Below are 21,704 nucleotides of genomic sequence, written 5' to 3' on the forward strand. Positions count from 1 at the left end.
AGGCAATTTCCTTGACCCTAAATGTCCTACTACATGTAGGCAGACATCATGCTGGAGAAGGAGCTGAGAATTTTACATCATGATCCAAATACAACAGAAAGTGCACTGAGACACTGGACATGGCTTGAGCATATATGAGACCTCAAAGCCTGCCTCCACAGTGACACACTTCCTCCAACAAGGCCATACCTATACTAACAAAACCACACCTCCTAATAGTGTCACTCCCTATGAGCTTATGGGGGCAATTGTCTTCAAACAACCACTGTTAACATTCAGACAACCCCCCCCCCCACCTTGGGGACCTGACCAATAAGCAGGCAATGTCTTGGCCCACCCAGGATCCTGACAATATCGTCCTACTTTCATAGCCCATATTGCTACAGAGTTCTGCCCGCCTTCTCTCCTCTTCTCAGCCCTGTCTGCTCCCACTCTACCTCCCTCTCCCCCGCTGTCTCTTCCCACGAGGCAGCTCTGCTCTCCGTCTCCCTTCCCCCCACTAATAAAACTCTCCACGTGAGCACTGTCTGCATCGTGTGTCTCTGACTCTTACCACCGTGGGGCACCTTGGCTCCAACCCACCCAGGTTTCTTGCCTGTCATTTTTAAAATACAACATTTGATGCCATGCCTTAAAACTCGGCAGGTTTTCCTGGTAGTTTCTCCTGCCCACTGGCAATCTGAGACAATGCTGAGCCCCTGGAACCTTGCAACAGCATCATCTTTCCACACTGGCATGATTGGTAAGCTCCCCACCTCCACCTCTAATCATTCCCCACGAATGAGGCTTCATTTTTCTTTTTTTTTTTTTTTTTTTTTTGGTTTTTCGAGACAGGGTTTCTCTGTGTAGCTTTGCGCCTCTCCTGGAACTCATTTGGTAGCCCAGGCTGGCCTCGAACTCACAGAGATCCGCCTGGCTCTGCCTCCCGAGGCTTCATTTTTCATCTCTCAGGCCCATGTGTCTCTCTGGCTCAGCCCTTTCGCCCCTGCCTTTTGTGTGATAGTGCACTGGGCAGCTTTGGCCTTCTCTCAGACCCAGGCGTCCTTTGGGCCCCTGCTCTGTGCTTGACGAATCACTTTGCACCTTGTGTCTTCCCAATTGATCCTTGTTGAATTTCTGAGATGCCAGAATTCAGCCCTTGGTTCTTATTTCTCTACCTCACTCATGGAAAATATGACTAAACGTATCTGCCTTGCTCCAATACTCCTCATTCATCAATCCAAATGGTGACGTGCCGGCACCCAATATCCCGGTATTTCACAGGACCATTTTTAGCTCCTGCCAGCGATTTGTGTCCTCCTTGCTCTCCTCTCCCAGCAGCCTGGGAGACCCGTGGCCTGGGCTCTAGCCCACTGGATGCCTCCCTTGTCTCCTGCTCTCTGCTTCTGAGTCTGCTGGCATCTCATGCTTTCGCTCAAAATGTCTCATTCTTCTGTTTGTTCTGTCTCTGTCCACTCCCTCCCTCCTGTGGTCACTGCCACCGCCACTGCCATGCCACAGCCCAGAGGTTCCTCCCTCTTCCCCTCATGGCTGTGCTGCTAAATTTCTTCTCTACAGCACCATCTCTGTGCTCCAGTGCATGAAGCATGAAAGTTTCCTGGGAAAAGTTTTGTCCTTCTTTCTATTTAAAAGTCTATTTTGTATGTATGGATGGAAGTGTGTGAGTGATGTGGCCACATAATTGTGTTTCTGACTGATTTTTGAATGCTTGAGATTATGTGTTCCATGTGTCTTGTAAAACACACACACACAAAAAAAAACAAAAACAAAAACAAAAACAAAAACAATAAAACAAAACAAAACAAAACAAAAACACATGGTCTGCCATGATGAGGATGACCAGGTGGGCAGGCATCATCTTGACTAAGGTCAAAGACAGACAGGTCATATGGCTTCACTGCCATATTTAGTAAGGGTTACTTGTGGATTGGATAGATTCCTCTTTGACACCTACCCTGTCTTAAAAACAAAGTTTGTAAGAGATAGGATTTAAAACAATACTGGTTTACTGAGATATTAAAGCTGTATCTCTGCATTCATGTACAGGGATAAATCTTGCTGGCAGCCAGATTTTATAACCTAAAAATACATTTAGTCCTAATGACCTCTCTGTTCATTTTATCTCCTTCTAGAGTAAGGAAGTAACAAACTTCATATATTTTTGGATTGTTATGCATTTTTGTATGCTGATAGAAATATAAGGCTATATTTGATTCAACTCTGGTTTATAATATACTCTGTATGGTGACAGAAACTTAAAGTTATGAAGATCTGTTCAGATTAACAAAAGCTAACTTAGAGATTTACACCTATGTCTTTGCCAAGTGTTCAACACTAAGCTTCTAGAGAATTTAAATAAGTGGTGACATATGTTTGATAAATACAGTATTTGATAAAAAATATATATATATATTCTATAATGGAAGGTCCCCTGAGAGGGTCCTTTCCCAGAGTTGGGCATTTGGACAGAGGCCTCCATGGCTTGTCAAGAGCAATGTTGGCCTCTGTGCTCCTTCAGTCCCTGCTTACAAACAAGCAAAGTTTGTCTGGTCAGATACACCTAATAGATAGACAAATCCTTTAGAGATCTGAGAATATGAGATTTAACATAAAAGCTTTTATGGTAGAGAGACATGTCAGCTTCTAGCAGCATCTGTATCTCCTCTAAGAAGATAGATGGCCTCAGAAGAACTTCAACCTGGAGACTTGTTTCAGGTGTGAAAGGGCCAGCCACACAGTGAAAAGCTGCTTTGCACCTTGGACTGCTGCTGAGATCCTGTCCTGACTGCGAATAAGTGAAGCAATGGGTACTCAATCGCCCCCTGCTACGAAGTTAAGGTGGGTCAATCTCCCCAAATGCCTACTCCACAAAAACTCTGTCAGATCTTCTGGGCTCACCAGCTAGCTAAAGGCAATTACTGCTTCTGGGGCTTGTGTCCGCCCAAGACCAGGGAGAGACTTGGGATTGCTGCCTGGGTAGCTGGAAGACTGTCTCACTTCTGCTCATTTACTATCCTTCTTGGATCCAATAAAGTTTGATGACCACAGTACTAATAGACTTGCCAGTTTTACAGCTCTTCCCAACCCCAAAGCTACAATCACCTTGTTAGCTCATTAGTAAGTTTCCTGTTAAAAGCACAGACAGATATGCCTCATTCACAGACTTCGTGGTAAATTTCTAGATATAAATCTGTTCCAGTTGTTTCATAGACACCTGCAGGTTCCCACACAGATCCGCCCCTCCTCCTTCCAGACTAGTGCCAAGACAAACCCTTAGGGGCTCTTCAGATACACCTCCCGCTGCTGTGCCAACTCTGAGGACACCACCCAGGTGAATACTGACAGGTTAACTTCACCCACACTCCTACTCATAAAAACTCTGCTATCTCCTAGCTTGTTGACACTTTTTTTTTTTTTTCCGACAGGGTTTCTCTGTGTAACTTTGTACCTTTCCTGGAACTCACTTGGTAGTCCAGGCTGGCCACAAACTCACAGAGATCTGCCTGGCTCTGCCTCCCGAGTGCTGGGATTAAAGGCGTGTGCCACCACTGCCCAGTGCTTGTTGACACTTTTACAGAGTAGATAAAGGCATTTCCCACTTCCAGAGAAACAGCAGATGTGATGGCTCAGGTACCCCTGAAGAACACATCATCCCTCAGTTTGGAATGCCATCTCCCCAAGCTCTTGGGACTTCACTGCTGGTACCACCTCTTCAGGTTCAAGCCAGCACCTACCCAGAAACTGGAACCTGGTTTTCCAAATGTCCCAATGAAGGGCATATCTGCTCTCATGTCTCGCTCATTCACCCCTGCCTCTTCTGTACAACCAGGGCACTTCTCTGTTCCATTCTTCCTGGCAGTTATCACTCTTCCCATGGCTAGCCCTGCAGATGGGGCTGATGATAACAATCTGTTTTTCTCCCTAGCAAGCTGCCTTCTCAGATCTCTCAAGGAGCAGATGCCTGAGGTCTCCAGGATAGCAGCTAACTAAATGCTTCTTCACTCACACCTTCCACTGTGTGTGACCCCAACTCCCAACTCCCCCCTCAACTTCATCCCAAGTCAGCAGGAAGCAGTCTCGAGAATTTGGCACCCTCATTTCCTGCTCCACTTGCTATCCATAACTCACCTTTTTATAGCATTCAGACCTGGTGACCTGGCCAATAAGCAGGCAGTACCTTGGCCAGCTCAGGGTCCTGACAATGTCATCCTATGTATGTAGTATGTAGCCTGTATCACTACATCCCCACCTTCTCCTCTCTTCTATTCTCAGCCCCACCTTCTCTCTCTCTCTCTTTCTCTCTCTCTCTCTCTCTCTCTCTTTCTCTCTCTCCCCTCACAGCAGCTCTGTGCTCCCTCTCCCTTTCCCCTTCACCACTAATAAAACTCTCCACGTGAGCACTATCTGCATGGTGTGTCTCTCTCTTACCCACCGTGGGGCACCTTGGGCTCTAACCCATCAAGGTCTCGCCTGCCATTTTTAAAATACAGCAACCACAGTCCATTACTTTTAAATTCAGATTTATTCAGGCAAAATATAGGCTTACCAAAGAGGACTGACCTATAGTTCAATTGCAAATAGAGTTCCTCTCAGAAACCCCGTGATGCCAGCCTTCACTGTCTATGTCCATTAGCATCCTGGTCTTCTGAGCCTCCATCAGAATCACTTGTTAAGCCCTACTTCCAGCCTTCTCGGGCCTCTCAAGCCCATGTCTCCAAACTCCCCCAGATTCCTACCACAAACCAATTAGTTTATGAACTACATCGTATGGAATAATCTCTTTGTACTCTGTGAAGATTTGCACTGTGATTGGTTTAATAAACAAGCTGACTGGCCAATAGCTGAACAGAATAAGGTTAGATGAGAGAGGCAGACTGAGAATGCTGGGAAAAAGAAGGGCGGAGTCTGGAGTTGCCAGCAGATGCAGAAGGAGCAGGAGATGAATGTGCCATGCTAATAAAGGTACTGTCATGTGGCAGAGCATAAGAAATACCGGTTAATTTAAAATGTAAAAGCTAGTTAGTAATAAGCTTGAGCTATTGGCCTGGCATTTGTAATTAATATAAGCCTCATGTGTTTATTTGAGAGTGGCTGTGGGACAGGAAAACTCCACCTACACTACATGTGGACAGGGAGTCACAGCAACAGCCACATTTCTCTGGCATAAGTTTCTGTATCAGTCGCTGTCCTCATTGCTGTCATAAAATATGTAGGAGAAAGCAGAAGGAGGATGGATTGTTTATTTGGTTCACACTCTCAGAGATTCTTATCCACAGTCCTGGTTCTATGCATCCTCAGCCTGTGGTGAGGCAGAACCTCTTGGTGGGACAGAAATTTGTGGTGAGGTCTAACCTTGTGGTGGGGTTGAACCCCATGGTGGAGCAGAACTCTGTGGTGGGTTTGAACCCCATGGTGGAGCAGAACTCTGTGGTGGGGCAGAACCCTGTGGTGGGAAGAACCCTGTAATGGAGCAGAATCCATGGTGAGGCAGAACCCCATGGTGGGAAGAACCCCGTGGTGGGGCAGAACCCTGTGGTGGGGCAGAATCCATGGTGAGGCAGAACCCCATGGTGGGAAGAACCCCGTGGTGGGGCAGAACCCTGTGGTGGGGCAGAATCCATGGTGGGGCAGAACCCCAAGGTGGAGCAGAATCTGTGGTGGGGCAGAACCCCGTGGTCAGGGAGAACCCTTAAGTCAGGGAGAACCCCGTGGTGGCAGGGGCATGGGACACAGAGGAACTTCTGACACTGATGTTTTACACCTATTTATTTTCATTGAGTCTAGAGATGAGAGAAAATTCTAAAGTCGTATTGGTAATCTGTGTGTTTTTCATCAGTGGAGAAGGGCTGTAAAGTAACAGGTTAAAAGATTTTTCTAATTTCTCTACTTGAACCGCACTCTTCTATCCTCATAGAGTGTCTATAGCCCTTTGTGGTTGTTACAAAAAAAATCTTCATATGGCCTCATGCTTACTCCACAGTAAAATAAAATCAAATACCAATAATTATAGACCTTCTTGTCACAAAATAAGATGTAGAATAGTCATGCTTAAAATGCAAACAGCTGTGTGTCATTTTACATTATGGTTTGGACACGCTTTGAATGTATCCTTTGAGTGCTCATGTTTGGAGGTTTATTCCACAGAGCATTGGTCCTGTGTGGTCATGGTATGTTTAAGAAGTGCAGCTAAGTGTACATTTGTTAGGTTAGTAGGGGTGATGCCTTGGGAAGAATCAATGTACTTCTTGTGGGACTTCAATTTATTTCCAAGACAAGGTTGGACCTTCCCTGTTCTCTGACTTCTTACCCCACCATGTGATCATTCCCTTTCTCAATGATGCCATCTACCATGAAATGAAGTCACTGGGAACACCTCCCTCATAAAGCTTACAATTTCTGGATTTTCAGCCTCCCAAACTATGAGCTAGATACATTTCTTTTCTTCTTGAAGTATCCAGCCTCAGATAGTCTACTATATCAATGGAACATGGACTAAAGCCACGATGTTAGTTACATTAGTTAAGTTAGGCTACATTACATCCACTGCATGATTTATATTTCTTTTCAATCCTGACCTGTCTTACTTGACTGTGAGCTTCTTCAGAAAAGGGAGTGAAGCAAGTAGACTCCCTGAATATTCCAAGCACTGATATATGCTGCTCTTTCTCTTCAAGTTCATTCTTTTTCTACACCATTTAATTCTGGAGTAAGACCAGAAAGATGTGTAAGTTTTATCTACAACTAATCTTGGTTTAGTTTTAAAAAGACCTCTGAGGCTGGAACGATGGCTAGGGTTAAAAGCACACAGTGTTCCTGTAGCGGACCCAAGTTCAGTTCTCAGCACCCACACTTGGACACTTATGAGGGCTGGTAACTCCAGCTCCAGGGAATTTGATACTTCTGGCCTTTACAGGCACCTTCATCACACACACACACACACACACACACACACACACACACACACACACGCACACATGCTTCAAAGGTAAAAATAAAAACAGAAAACATCTGAATGAATAACCAGGTGGGTCTCCGCCAGCCCTTGAGACTGGAACTCAGTGCTAGCCACCTACCTCACTCCACACCTTTTGAGATTCTCATAAACGCTCAGCTGAGGGATTGTCTCTTGAAACTGTGGCCAATCTTGTCAGCATTTATTGACTTTTTTTGATGAATACGAATGAAAGAAGAAAAGGATGAAGCGAAGAGCACACTCATAGAACAAGGTTGTCCAGCTGTGGCCTGAAGAGTGCCAGCGGCTGCTTAGTGGCAACCAGGGTCACCTGGCTTGAGAGACACTCCTCCTTTCCCTCTTAGAGGGTTAGAATGCACTTCCAAGGTTTTGAGACCTTTTGTAATGAAAAAGTCATTTAACTTTTCTGGGCTAGTACTTCCTTCCCTTTTCCATCATACTTAACCATTCTCAAAAAATGTCATATTCATATTCTCTTTAACTTCGCACATGAAACTGTTTCTAAGGGAGATATGTAAACATTTCCAAGAGAAAGGAAGCAGCCCCCAAAGACAGCCAGGGGTCAGTCATGGAGCCCTGGAAGAAAGCAGGCGTGACTTTAGTTTAAGGGTGGGTAGCTGCAGTGGTTTGAATGAGAAACACCCTTCATAGTTTCATATATTTGAACACAGGATTCCCAGGGGGCAGTGCTGTTTGAAAAAGCTGTAGAACTTGCAGGGGCGGAGTCTTGCTCAGGGAGTACCTCACTCACTGACAAGGGTTTTGAGAACTTTCTGAGGTGTTTAAGAGCAAACGAATCATGGTGTGTGTGTGTGTGTGTGTGTGTGTGTGTGTGTGTGTGTGTTTGTGTGTGTGTGTGTGTGTGTGTGTGTGTGTGTGTGTCTGCGATGCATATATGGAAGTCAGAGGACAACCTCACAGCTTGGCTCTCGCCTTCCAGGATGTTTGAGATCAGGTTTCTTAGTTGTTTTTCCACTGTGTCTGCTAGGCCAGCTGTCCCTTGAGATTACAGGGATTCTTCTGTTTCTCCTCTCCTCTCCTCACAGGACAGCAGGGCTTAGAGATGCTCCCGCTGCATGTCCAGCTTTCACATGGCTTCTGGGCATTCAAATTCAGGCCCTTCCACTTGCTCTGCACTCCTACTCACTGAGCCATCTCCCGCGCCCCAAAATTATGGATTTTTGTTGCTGATGTAATAGTTGACCTGTTTCAGTCAGGATCTCTGAGAGAAAGAAATGTCATCCTCAAGTTTGGTCATCCCTGCAGGGTTCAATGACAGAGGTTTCACAACAAAATACACAGAACACAGACAATAGTAGGAACTCCATATGGATAATGAGCTGCCCTAAGGCCACAAAAAGTTTTGAAGAGTATTGTGTCTGTAGACCAGCATGGGGTGGTGGTGGGCGCAGTTACTTGAAACTGGCTTTAAGTCAGAACTGCATGAGAAGGACTGTGACCCCCCCCCCCCACCACCTACCTCTTAGGTTCCCCTTCAGCTGAACCCACCGAAGTCAACTCCTAGGGCACAGATCAGTGTGGAGAGAGGGTAGAGACTAGACAGGGAGGACAAGCAGAGGTATGTGGCCCACGCCTCCAGGTAGAGGAATCTGGAAACAGACAAAACCCTGACCATTTCCTGACTATTGTGTCCACTCACGATTTATGTGTTGCTTTCTGTGCCCAAACACGTGTTAAGTACCAGAAGGGCCTGAGGAGGCAGATAGAGACTCAGCCCTCAGTGTGTGAAAACAGCTACAGAGTGAAAACTGAACAGGTAACTAAAACATAGACTGAAACCTAAGGAAGTGTGGAAAGCTTAGAGAGAGCTCAACGCAGGTCGTTTTAAAAACCAAGTTACAACCTTAGCCTTGACCTCAGTTCTGGTACATAGCATGAATGCAACATTCAAGAACTTAAATTGCATTGAAATTTAATTCTCTATATTAACTGTAAGTTTCATTATTATTATCCAATAAATCCTTTATTCAAAAAATAATCATGTTTTGATTGCTAGCATGCCCGCAATCCCAGTTGCTGAGGAAGATGTATTGCAGTTTTGAGGTCAGTCTCAGCAAGTTAGTAATAGTCTCAAAAACAAAATTTAAAAAGGGATGGGGATGTAAATCTGTGGCAGACCCCTTGCTCTACCATGCTGGAAACCCCGGTTTCAATTCCCAGGGCCCCCCACCAATACAATGATTTCTTTCAGGATTAAGTACATGCAAAAGACTAATTCATGAATAGTGACTAATGAAGAACATCAGTACCTTGCCGCTCACACAGCTAAACACTCCTTTCAGTATTCTTCCAGGGGAAATCTTCTTTTCCCCAACATAATGTTTTTTTATTTATTTGGGAATTCTGTATAATGCCCCACAATCACACTCACTTCCCACCCCCCAGGTCCACCCTCCCACCCTTGCAGCCTCCCCTCCTCTTCAAAAACAAAAACAAAATCCCCACCGAGTCCAATTTGTGTTCCCATGAACTCAGCGGAGCACGGTCAAGCTCCCAGTGGGCAGCCCTTCCCCACCCCACCCCCAGAAGCCATCAACTGTGAAGAGCTACACTTCAGCAGCTTTAGCACAGTTTCTAAGGACTCTCTTCAACAGCTTCCAGAGGAAATCTTTAAAATTCAATTCTCTGGGCCTGTGAGATCTGAGTTCAATCCCCAGAACTCACAGGTGGAAGGAGAGAAGTGTCTCTTACAAGTTATCCTCTGACCTCTACATGTGTGCAACACACACACACACACACACACCATACACACATATATATACACATACATGAACACCACACACACACATATATATATACACATACACACATGCATGCACACCCACCATATACACATACACACCATACACACACATACACAAACACACCATATGCACACATACACCACACACACTTATTTATGCACACACACACCATACATACACCACACATGCACACACACATCGTACATACAACACACCACACACACACACCATACACATATACCACAATACATACCACAAATACATACCATACACACTCACATGTGCATGCACACACCACACAAACACACACCACACACCATGCATACACATACCACACACACAGACACCATACACACACACCACACACACACAGACACCACAAATATACCACACACACACGTGCACACACACACCACACAAACACACACCATACACACACACACACACACACACACACACACACACACACACACACACCCTAAGTATTTTAAAATTCAAAATTAAAGTTTGCTTTTCTACTTTAACTGACTGTCTCCGTTTTAACCTGTTCTCTCCAGGTTTTGTCTCTGTTCGGGAACCCGGGCTCCCTGACCACAAATGTGGTTGAATATTGCAGCTATGGGGATTTTCAGACACGCAGGTAGTATCTTCCATAGCTTGGTTGAAACTAGTACTTTCTCAGAACAACATGGGAAAATCCATGGGTGAATTCTGCCTGAGTCATCTGTTTAAACTATAAAGTGTGGGAGTAATGGGGTCATTGCCCATGCTGACCAAGATTTTTCCCGAAGTCATGTTTATAATGACTTTGTTCCTGACAAAAGAGGGATCCGACCCCCAGAGATCAAGCTGAGTGTGAGTGTGTATCTCCTAGGATGTGTGTGTGTGTGTGTGTGTGTGGTATATTTGTATACTCACTGCACATAATACTGGCCCATAGGACGTTGTTAAGCTAGTGTGTGGTGTGGTCTCACCATGCCCCCCACCCTCCCATGTGTCCCCTTTCCCGCTCCTCTCAGCCTGTTCCTTCCGCTATACAGGATGTTTTGCATAAACCACAGCTGAAGAGTGACAGTGAGCTCTTCTGGAATGCAAACATCTTCATACTCAGACTCTGAATGAGGAAGCCTCCACTGGAAACTGGGCAAAATACAGAATCAAACAGTCATGACAGGTAACTGTCGTTCTTTTCTTCATTTTCTTTTTCCAGCTCCTGACTAAAGAGGAGGAAGAGGAGGAATTGTGCCCCCTCCCTAAGAAAATGCTCTGACTCCTGCCCAGAACCCAGGCCACTGTGTGTCTGCCCACGTGTGGAAACTGAAACTCTAAGAGGAAACACCCTCTCAGGCCACGCACATGCCCAGCAGCTACAAATTGGGGTTCCTAGCGTTATTCTTTCCACCTTCTTTTGGAATATGTACACGAGTTGCAGTTTTATCTCTATAATATAAATTCAAGGAATAAAATGTTACCTGTACAGACGTTTAAAACTTGACTTCACCATTGGATCTAGTCTCTTCTGTGTGGTGATCACCACACACCCTTCCCCACATTCAGCACCCCAAACTCCACCCACCCTGAATCACTTCTGTTTCTCCCCTTCCAGGTTGTTTTCTAGGCTCCTGCCCTCACCCATCCAAGGCAAGTGTGAGCTTTGTTCTCCATGAGGCTTTTTGTTTTGTTTTGTGATCTATTTAGTATGCTATGTTTGTTAGAGGAGTGTTAGATTTATACAGCCAAATTAAATGGATAAGTCAATAAATACACATTTTTATAATTCCCCACCAGAGAGGTATGTTTGTTATAGCTGATGAACCTACACGGATGTACCACGATCATCTGAAGTCTACACTTTATAGTACTTTTCCAGTAGGGTCATTATTGATATTATACGCTCTATGAATCTGGGCAAGTCTGCAATGGCATCTAGCTACCACTACAGTATCTTATAGAATAGTTCCACTGTCCTAAAAAATAAAATAAAATCTTCTCTACTCAGCCTGCCTTCCTGCTCATACCTGGCAGCTGTGATGTTATGATGCCTGTCTTTGCGTTACCCAGAATGTCATATATGAGAAACCTACTGTGTGCACCTTCTCCAGCTGGCTTTTTTCTCTTGTTTGCATTTTTGGTCTCCTCCTTATTTTTCCGTGACTCGTTTCTTTTTAGCGCTCTGTAATACCCCCTTGAGTGGATATACATAATTAATGTATCCATTTCCTGAAGAGTAGCTTGGTTGCTCAGGAAGCATTGAAACCCACAGAAAAGAGAAAACACTCCCAGAGTGTTTTCTCTTTTCAGCTTCCCATCTCGTCCCACAGGCTTGCATCATGACACCAACACATCACTAATTCTTAAGATGTGAGCTCCTTCTCTTGTGCTTTTGTGCTCCTGACTTGCATTCCAGAAAGCATCTAAAATAATTGCTAAATTAATTAGAACCAAATAATTCTTACTTTCATCCAAGAGAACAGTATGCTTAAAGATCAAGAAATCTATGGACTGAAAGGCAGTTGACATTTATTTTTGCTGTGTTCTACATAATGGATCATTGTCCTAAGTGCTTTTATTATATTTAGTGCCCGAGCCACTCAGTGAAGCAGCCAGTGAAGGATTTTTTCTTTTTTCCTTTTTTTTTTTTTTTTTTTTTTTTTTTGCCAATGGGGAAACAGCGTCCTTGAGAAATAAGTAATTTGTCCAAGGAACCATATGCTAAGAAATTGTGGGCCCAAACAGAAACTTGGGTTCTTTAATTGTAGAGCCTAGGTTCCTCTGCCACTAAGCAGCAATCAGTGAGAGGGAAGTATTTAAATTTGGCTGCTCACAGAGAGAGGGAAGACTCCCTGGTTTCAACTCAAAGGTCAGTTATGACCCACACTGGTTCTTTTGAAAGAGTCCAGGTGAAAACATTTCATCATTTATCTTTGCCCCTGCTCTGAGGTTTCTCTTTGCTTTCTAACTTCTCCAAGGACAGAGAGAGGTCTTTCACCTTAGTGGTTGACTTTCCAAGTGGGACATAGTAATTCCACTGTGGAAGTGTCGCAAGACAATCATTTGTCTAATCTCCTTTTCCTCCAAGAGCAGCACATCTTTTTGTTTCATTCAACAAATATTTGTACTGTGGACTTGCGGTGTGTAGTGTTGGTAGAACTATCGGGTACAACGCACAACAACTGCCTACGAGGATACTGTAGTGCAGGATCTCTTTTGAGCAGCAGAAGAACTGAGTTTAACGAAATGCAAAATCTTTCTGGGTCTGGTTATTCATCGGCTTGAAAGGCACAGTGCTTATGATCGCTCGTAGTTGTGTGGACTGACTGGGCTCAGTTCTTGTCTCAGATACCAACTGAGGCTGCGGCCTCCTGAGGGCACGCAGGCCTGTTCACGTGGCTGGCATGTGATGCTGGCTGAGCACCAAGGGCTCTGTAGGATCATGTCACGTAGCCACCTCACAGGACTTTGGCTTCTGGTAGGATGGGGGCTTGATTTAGCGAGCAAAGAGATCATCGTCACAGCTTGGGATCTTGTCCTCAATTTCAAATAACTCCAACTGCCACTTTGTTGGGCGGGGCTTGTGGCATGAGGAAAGGTCCCTGCTCATGCACCAGGGTGTCTCATGCACCTTGTTCAACACACTCCAGCCACAGGGCTCAGTCTTGATCTTCAAACGTTCCTTCAGGTGCTAATTCCTCTGCCTGGAGCTCTTGCTCTCCTCCCCCCTCCTTTTTCCTTCCTCCCTCCTCCCTCCTCCCTCCTCCCTCCTTTCTTTCTCAGCGCTCTAGCATAACTCAGGCTCCTTTTTAGAGAGTTTAAGGCCTTATTACTAAATGTACCAAAACTTTTAAACTTTCCATCTGTTGTCTTTTTTTTTTCTTAACTTGAGAATTGTAATAAATTAAAACTTGTAGGAAATTACAGATATCTTATATGGGGTCCCGTGTACCAGTGAGTCAGCATGTCCCAGTGATAATCTGTGATAATTGTAATTCAAAATCAAACCCAGAACTTTGACATCAGTACCAAACTGTTCAGGGGTTTCTCCAATTTCTTAAAAAAAAAAAAAAAAAAAAAAAAAAAAAAGGCTACATACATGTGCACGTCTCTATAAAGATTTTCTTTTATCTTAAAAACTTTCTCTTTCATTCTGGGGACTGAGTTGAAGGTCTGACAATAACAGTAGCTCCTCTCTCTCTCTCTCTCTCTCTCTCTCTCTCTCTCTCTCTCTCTCTCTCTCTCTCTCTGTTTCTCTCAATGTGTGTGTGTATGTGTGTATGTGTGTGTGTGTCTATCTGTCTGTCTCTGTTTCTATCAGTGTATCTGTGTGTGTGTGTGTGTGTGTGTGTGTGTAGAATTACATGGCTTCAGGTAAGAATCCTGTTGCTATGTCATGTGTTAAAGAAGACTTGTTAGTCTCACCTGGGCAACACAGTAGAGCTGGCCCTGGTGGTGTGAATGCAGGTGAGCTGGACCCATAGGTGTGAGAGCAGGGGATCTGGCCCAGCTCCTTGCTGTCTGCTGCATTGGGTGAGCTAGCTGAGGCAGTGCTGGAGAGCTCACTCAGGTGGTGACAATGAGGGAAGCTGGCAGGCTGACCAACCCAGCTACCACCCAGGCCCAGAACCAGAACTATGAGGTAGCCCACCCCAACATCCACCTCATCTATGAATTGCTAGAGTATGTGAAGGGGCCAGATCTCCAGATTCAAAGCTACAGGATCTCCATGACACAAGGCAACAACAGGATATCCAAGAGGAGTCCCAGTGAGGGCCAGTATTGAGGGTGTAGCAGAAGCCAGAGGCCTCAAACCTCAATGACTCATTGCAATGAAGACTTACAAGTAAAGGTGTATGGACTAAGGGTGTACTGTGTGACTCACAGGGCCATACTATAGCTTTCACGCTGAGATTTTTTAAATTTGTTTTTGTTTATTTGTTTGTTTTTACTTTTAATTTTTGGGGGGAGCTTTCAAGGGCAGAGGACAGAAGCGAGGGGACAGGGATATGAGTGGGATCAGGATGCATGATGGGAAATTCACAAAGGATCAATAACAAGTTTAAAAAGAAGACTTGTTAGATCTTAATCTCTGGAAATACTGACACAAGGGTGGTACAAACTGGACCCGAATTTGGTACTTACTGCACCCCTACTGTATGCCCGGGGGGTTGCCAACATCAGGAGCACAGTGCTGTAAAGTGATCCTCTCCTCCAAAGATCTGCAAACTGGGAGCACTAGGATTCTGAACTGAGTAAGCAAAAATGGATTTTTAGAAAAGGTCCTGTTACTGGGATCTGAGGACAAATGGCTGCTTTGTGTGCCAGGACAGGTTGAAGCATGGATTGGCTTAAATTCAGAGGCTGGTGAATCCAATAGAGGGCTGTCATTGTTCAGAGTTGGGTGTCATGAGGTAGCTTTTGAGATGGAGCAAGGGAAATGGCGAAGGCCAGGCTAGAAAGGGAACGAACTCAACAGAGGATACACATTGGAACCGCCTGTATTTAGTGGGTGTCCTGAGGCCTGTAATAGTTAGAGTTTTCTAGAGGAATAGAACCTATAAAATGAATCTATACAGAGAGAGCAATTGATATGTATAGAAAGGGGATTTATTTGAGTGGCTACAGGCTAATCCAACAATGGCTATCTCCCAACAGAAAGTCTGAGAACCCAGCAGTTGTTTAGTCAACGAGGAAGGATGTCACAACTGGTCTTCGGTGTACTCTCAGACCCTGAAGAGGTAGGCTCTAACACCAGAGAGCAAAAGCTTCTTCCATCCTTGTCCTTGCTGTGAGGTGCAGGTGCCGTGAGGTAGAGCCCAGATTTAAGGCTCTTCCTACCTCAGATGATCCAGTCAACTGAAAATCCCCCACAAGTGTGCTTAGTGAGTTGAGTTTTCAGTTAATTCCAGATGTAGTTGACAACCAAGAATAGCTTTCACAGGGCCACACCTCAAATACCTGTGTCCATGTAAACAAGTCGCTTTCTGCCAAAGGAGTCCTTCAGTTCCATCGGTCACAGCAACTTCCCAGCCAGTCTTTGCCTCTCCTCCACCGTGCTCAACTAGTCTTTGGGATATATATACTAAGACTAGTTGGGCACCATGATATATACATCCATACATATATCCATACATACAAGTTTCCCTCTTAATACTTCTTTTGTTTATACTGTACGTTTAGGATTGTTATGTGCTCATTCCTATTTGGTTTAATAATTTTTTAAAAATATTCTGTTTCTCATTCAAGAATGTTGTGAGGTCTCCATGTATTTGCACTTCCTAGGTTTCCTTTATTGACTTCCAGTTGTATTTCATTGTGGTCAGAAAAGATAACTGTAGTGGATACTTGTTCTAACTACCTATGACCTTGAAGTACCAGCCCTGGGGCATGGCCTCGGGGCTACTCTTAAGACCTGAGACACACATAGGCCGCTCTCTCCTCTCCCTCACGGGCTTGGATGGGGGACTGACTCAGGCAGAGGTGGCAGCAGCTGAGATGGACAGGACCTTAGCCTTCCAGAACCCCACAATTATTCACCTCTTCTGTTCAGTGAGTTGTCTTTTCCAGTTTACCTCCTAATAAATTCCTTATAACTCTTAAGTAGACTCCCTTGGATTTCTCATTATAGATGACCATTGTTTCATTAAAGTTGACTGACATTCGTTTTACCACATAATAAAGAAATACTCAGGAAGATGTTCCACGTGCTGATGAGAAGTTTATTCTGCAGCTGTGTGATGAACAGCTCTGTAACTTTTCAGTTTCTTCTGGTCTATGGTGTAGCTAACACCAAGGTTTCTTTGCCAGTTTTCTTTTTGGTTTGGTATCATTTCCACTAAAATAGAGTGTTGAAGTCTCTCATTATTATTTATTAGAGCTCCTCTCTCTTTATACACTCAGTACTGTTTGCTCTATATGCTGCATTAGGGGAAGATAATTTGAAGCTGTCATATCTCATCGTTGAAGCCCTGGAGTGTTACACAGTGATCCTCCTTGTCTCCTGCAGTTCTGTCTTTAAGTCTCTTTTGTATTAATGTAACCAGCCGTGATTGCTTTTGGAGCTTTTTGTGTAGACTCTCTTTGCCCACCTGTTCACCTTCAGTCTCTGTTTCCCTACACATGAAGTGAGTTTCTTATAGGGAACGATTTCCCTCTTCGGTGAACTGGTTTGTATCTTTTACTTGTGGTAATTTAGTCCATTTACATTCAGGTTAGTAATGACATAAAAAATTACTCCTGTCATTTTGTTGGTTTCAAATGTTTAAACTTTTTCTCTTTCCCTCTTCCTGCTCTCCCTCTCTCATTGAGACAGAATGTCATTATGCAGCCCAGGGTGTCAGGAATTCATGATCCTCCTGCCTCAACCTCAGGAGTGCTGGAGTTTCAGACTTGTGCCTTCTTACCTGGTTTAAGTAGTTTCCAGGCCTATTGTCTCAGGTGTGTTTTGTAAGGCCTATCTGGAGGTGATAGATTCTATCTTGGCTTATGTCGTTATTTTTATTCCATATCCTCTTGGCCTGCAAAAATTGGGCTAAGAAATCTTATGCTAATCTAATACATGCGTGAGTGGGCGGGGCTTAGCCCTTGGGTGGGGCTTCAGAGTCTTGCTTGCACCTCCTGTATCCTCCATTGATCTGACACTTCTGACAGTTGGACTAATGAACTGTGGGCTGGATCTCTCCTTGCCAGGTCTACTTGGGGACCCACTGTGCTCCTGGATGTGTATCCAAGAGAAGTTTCAGCTATGGTTTTTATTGGGCAGGTTTTTCTATGTCTGTTCCCCTTTGCTTTTCCTTCATCTTTAGGTACCGTGAAATGCAAGCACGCACTCCTCAGAAGGAGTGGGCTGAGCAGAACAGCCATGGCCTTGATCCTATCGGCTCACATCTCTCCTCTTCTCCCCATCCCTCCCCTTCATCTCCCTCAGGGTGGACAATTCCAGGAGATGGATGTGCTTTTCTTAGAAGCCCACTGTACTCAGAATTCAGTATGTTATACATTGATATGTAAGACTGTATGGATTTAAGCATTCCCTAAAGTTAAAGAAAATTCATTAGGGCAAAGGATGAGGGCACTCTGCTCATGCTCCTCTGAAGAGGAAGTTCCTGAAGCTGGTTTAGGCTAAGCCAGCTAGTCCACCACCACCACCTATTGCTCTTTGTCTTGTTTTGTCGACCTTCACCAAGTATCAGTTTATCTCGGTCTGGGAGTCCCGAGCTGCTGGTGACTACCACCACTTATTCTTCATGGCCTATTTGGAAAACCCTTTGGTTGGTCCTTCCTTAGCTAACCTGCCTAACAAAACAATGCAAGCTCCCCTTCTGGAGCAACCACAGCACAGACTCCAGGAAGGTTTCTGAACTGGGCTGCAAACCTGTGCCTCCTGACCTTGGTGAAGTCGCTGGTGTCCCCAGCTATGGGGTCTAGGGGACTCTCCTACTCACCCTCTTCCCTGATGTGGAGCTTCAGCTAGAGAACAAAGAACACGTGTGTTGGCATGCTTTCTCCCACTCTTTGGGCCGCTATCCTAGGTCTCTGTGTTGTTCGGGTTCCTGGTTCTCCCGTACTGTCTCCCTCAATGAGTAGCACCACTCACCTCAGGACACAGCTATCCATTTGCTACTCTGCTTCTCTGGGGAAGTGAGGCAAGTTCTAGGTACCATTCAGCTATCTGGCCTGTTCCCAATTTAGTTTTGTAAAAAATTACATACATTCCAATTTGTGACTGCAATGAAAACTTAAAATTTTTGTTTCCTTTTAAAGGAGTCCACTATATCCAGGTAAACAGATTTACTTCCTCAGTTTCTTTGAGTCAGGGTCTTTCTATATCCCAGACTTGAAACTTACTCTGCAGCCTGGGTGGCCTCAAACTCATGATCCTCATGCCTCAGCCTCTGGAGTCCTCAACTGTTGTTAGCATTAAAGCTCTACAATTCTTAATATTCAAGGTTATGGTTCAACAGCATCGTTTCATGTATCTCTTAACTAAATTTCAAGAATTGACATCGCTATATTGAAGCACATGCTTATTAAAAACACTTGTTCTGTTGTTAATATTTAAGTTTTGATCAGTGACCCAGAGAATCACAAGCGTCATAGAAAAGATGCCTTCTATTTAACAGGAGTTACTATGCAAGTCAGCTATTTTAACTCACACTTTTTTATTATTGAAATTGTACGGTTTTTTTTGTCATGCATTTCTCAGTGGGATTGAGTTGATCACATCGTTTACTCACAGTTTTTTTTTCTTTTTATGAGCACTTTATATATTAAAGGTACCAATCACTTATAATAAATATGGCCCCGGAGCTTGTGCTTCACAGTCGTGTTTACCTTGTGTTAGGGTTAAGACTTTTGTGATGTTTTCTTGCTTTCCTGTTTATGTCATGATGGAATGAAAATCATGCACATTTGAAACATCTTCGGTCAGGAGGATCAGCTTTGGAAGAGACCGAACAGTGTTATCAAGGAGTAATTCAAGCTACAAAATTATAAGAATCATTAAAGAGCTCTTTCTTAGAGCAATGAAAGAAAGTTAAGTTACTCTTGAACAATCCCTACTTCACAACTGTACCTCCTCCACTCCCTAGAGCTGCTCGCTGCTCTGTGGGCTGGGCTTGAGATCCATCAGTAACGGCAATACGAAAACCAGCAGACCAAGTCCAAGAAACAGCTAACAGGTGGTTTTGTGAAGCTCCATGTGAAAAGACATCCTGAACGGAAATTACTTAAATTACTTAACCATCTCACAAAAGTAGACAGGTTCTTAAAATCCACTGTTTTGAAAGCTGAAATAATTTACAGCCTTCTATTTGGAAGAATATATAAATTCATACACATCAAGATGGAGACAAGATGACTCCAAATATAGAAAATTTATTTTTATAGGCACTTTATGGCATATTTCAGAACTTTTTACAACCTTTATAATCTTTATAATAATACAACAAAGTAGGGTTGAAATTAAAAATTGAAACAAAATTACATATTTTATTTAAAAAATCTTTAAGTTCTCTTACGGATCACATAATGCAATCAAAAACACTGCCCCCAGTCAATGACATTTTTTTTCAATTTCAATTCATTTAAATACATTTCTGGAGACTGTCATCTTGATGAAATTACCTTTAACAGTGTTCACCTTTTTAACTTTGGTTAAGTGCCATATTTAAACACCAATATTAAGACAGTCACAGCTCACGAGCGCTTTGCTCCAGCCTGAATGTTAACCATTGAGAAATAGATGCCTTTCTGTGCCAGCAGCTGCTGGTGGGTGCCATGCTCCTTGACCTTGCCGTTCTGAATCACCACGATCAAGTCTGCGTTCTGGATGGTGGACAGGCGGTGTGCGATCACAATGCAGGTGCGGCCCTCCCTGGCTTTGTCCAGGGCTTCCTGGACAACCTGTTTCACAGTCACACGGAAGATTTAGGATGAAACGGCTTCCTCCTTTAGTTCCCCCCCTACAACCAGACCCAGGCTTTCTCTACCACGCCCTTCTTTAAATGTGTTGTCAGAAAAGGCATATTAAAACTAAGCTGATTCTACCATAGGGAAGTCAGAAACTGACATTAAGAAAATCAAGGACGACACATCCTGGGGAGGTAAGAAGAAAGAAAAACCGCTAGGCATTGCTGGTGGGAATGTGAACTGGGACATCCACTATGGAAACCAGAAGACCCTCAGAACAAAAAACAGAAACATATAACCAGCCATAGCTGTGCCTGAGAATGTAGTAAAGGTTCTAAGTCATGATCCCAGAGGTACTTGCATATCTATGTTCATACACGTTTATAATAGCCACCATGTGGACCCAGGCTAGATGCACATGAGCAGATGAAAGAATAAAGAAAACGTAGCACATATGTACAATGGGGTTTTATTTGGCATTAGGGAGAATTAGATAGAGTCATTTGAAGGAAATGGGATTGGAGATACTACGCTAAGAGAAATCAGCCAGACTCAGAAAGATCAATGCCACGTTTTTCCCTATACAGAACTTATATTTAAATGTGTATATGAAGTAAAAGTACAAGGGAGATTATGTGGAGGTTGGAAAGGGTCAAAGGGAGAAGACAAAATAAAAGCAGGCAACAGGTGTAAGACAGACGCAATAATACGTCTTTTCTCTCATATGTGGATCTAGGTGTAGCAACAACTATATGTTTTACATATATAATATATATTTTTGAGTGTGAAAGAAAAAAGGAAACTATTTGGTGGAATGATGGTTGGAGTAAGGTAGTCAGGGGGTAAATATGAGCAAAGTACTATGATAAAGATGTATAAAATATAGCAAAACCCATTATTTATAATAAAACAATTAACACACTGAGTGTATTGGTGATGAATGCCTTTAATCCCAGCACTCAGGAGGCAGAGGCAGGCAGATCTCTGAGTTCAAGTTCAGCCTGGTCTACAGAGTGAGTTCCAGGACAGCCAGGACTGTTGTATAGAGAAACTCTGTCTCAAAAACAACAACAATAATTGGTTAAAAAAAAAAGAAAAAAATCAGTGGTGTAAGTGAACTATAATATAAAGCTTAGAGACTGAGGGATCTACCACATGAGAAAAAAAAGAAAAAGAAAATAATCCCTTTAGATAAGTTCTAAGACAGAAGATGTCTAATGCAAGGTAAGGGCAGTCTATAGAGTCCACCCTTTAAAAACACTCAGGCCTTTCCACACAACATCCCTAAAGCGTCCTCTAGCCAGCTCCACAGAGCATCAGGAAGCTGGAGCACACCAAAGCCATCACAGCAGTACAACAGCCCTGACCATCTGCCTGTCACACAGCTCAACTCTTAACCTTTCTCAGGCTGGAAGGCACCAGCAGCACGTGTCTTAGGGCACAGCCAGACTTCAGGCCAGTCTCCCTTCAGCTCTTTACAGGCTGCTGCAGAGACGCTGCCTGCAGGAGCAGACTGCTGCCAGCATGCAGCTTGTAGGCAGACATCACGGAACACAGAGGGC

At 43.9% G+C, this 21,704-nt stretch overlaps 1 protein-coding gene across 5 annotated transcripts in view; it reads right to left on the reverse strand.

Moving 5' to 3' along the window:
* The window catches only part of LOC131906617 (multidrug resistance protein 2), a 246,496-nt gene that overhangs the window by 68,467 nt on the left and 156,325 nt on the right, over positions 1 to 21,704 (reverse strand). For 2 of the 5 annotated variants that reach the window (XM_059257278.1, XM_059257283.1), the window contains one exon: positions 19,669 to 20,136. The exons of 1 other annotated variant lie outside the window; for it this stretch is intronic. In XM_059257278.1, coding sequence (XP_059113261.1) covers positions 19,930 to 20,136 — 207 coding nt within the window. In that variant the 3' untranslated portion in view covers positions 19,669 to 19,929. Of the gene's footprint in view, positions 1 to 19,668; positions 20,137 to 21,704 lie in introns of those variants that run through there. 2 more of the 5 variants (XM_059257280.1, XM_059257282.1) reach the window with 2 other exon arrangements.

This window comes from Peromyscus eremicus, chromosome 3 (genome assembly GCF_949786415.1).
Source record: "Peromyscus eremicus chromosome 3, PerEre_H2_v1, whole genome shotgun sequence".
In the NCBI taxonomy this organism is placed as follows: Eukaryota; Metazoa; Chordata; class Mammalia; order Rodentia; family Cricetidae; genus Peromyscus; species Peromyscus eremicus.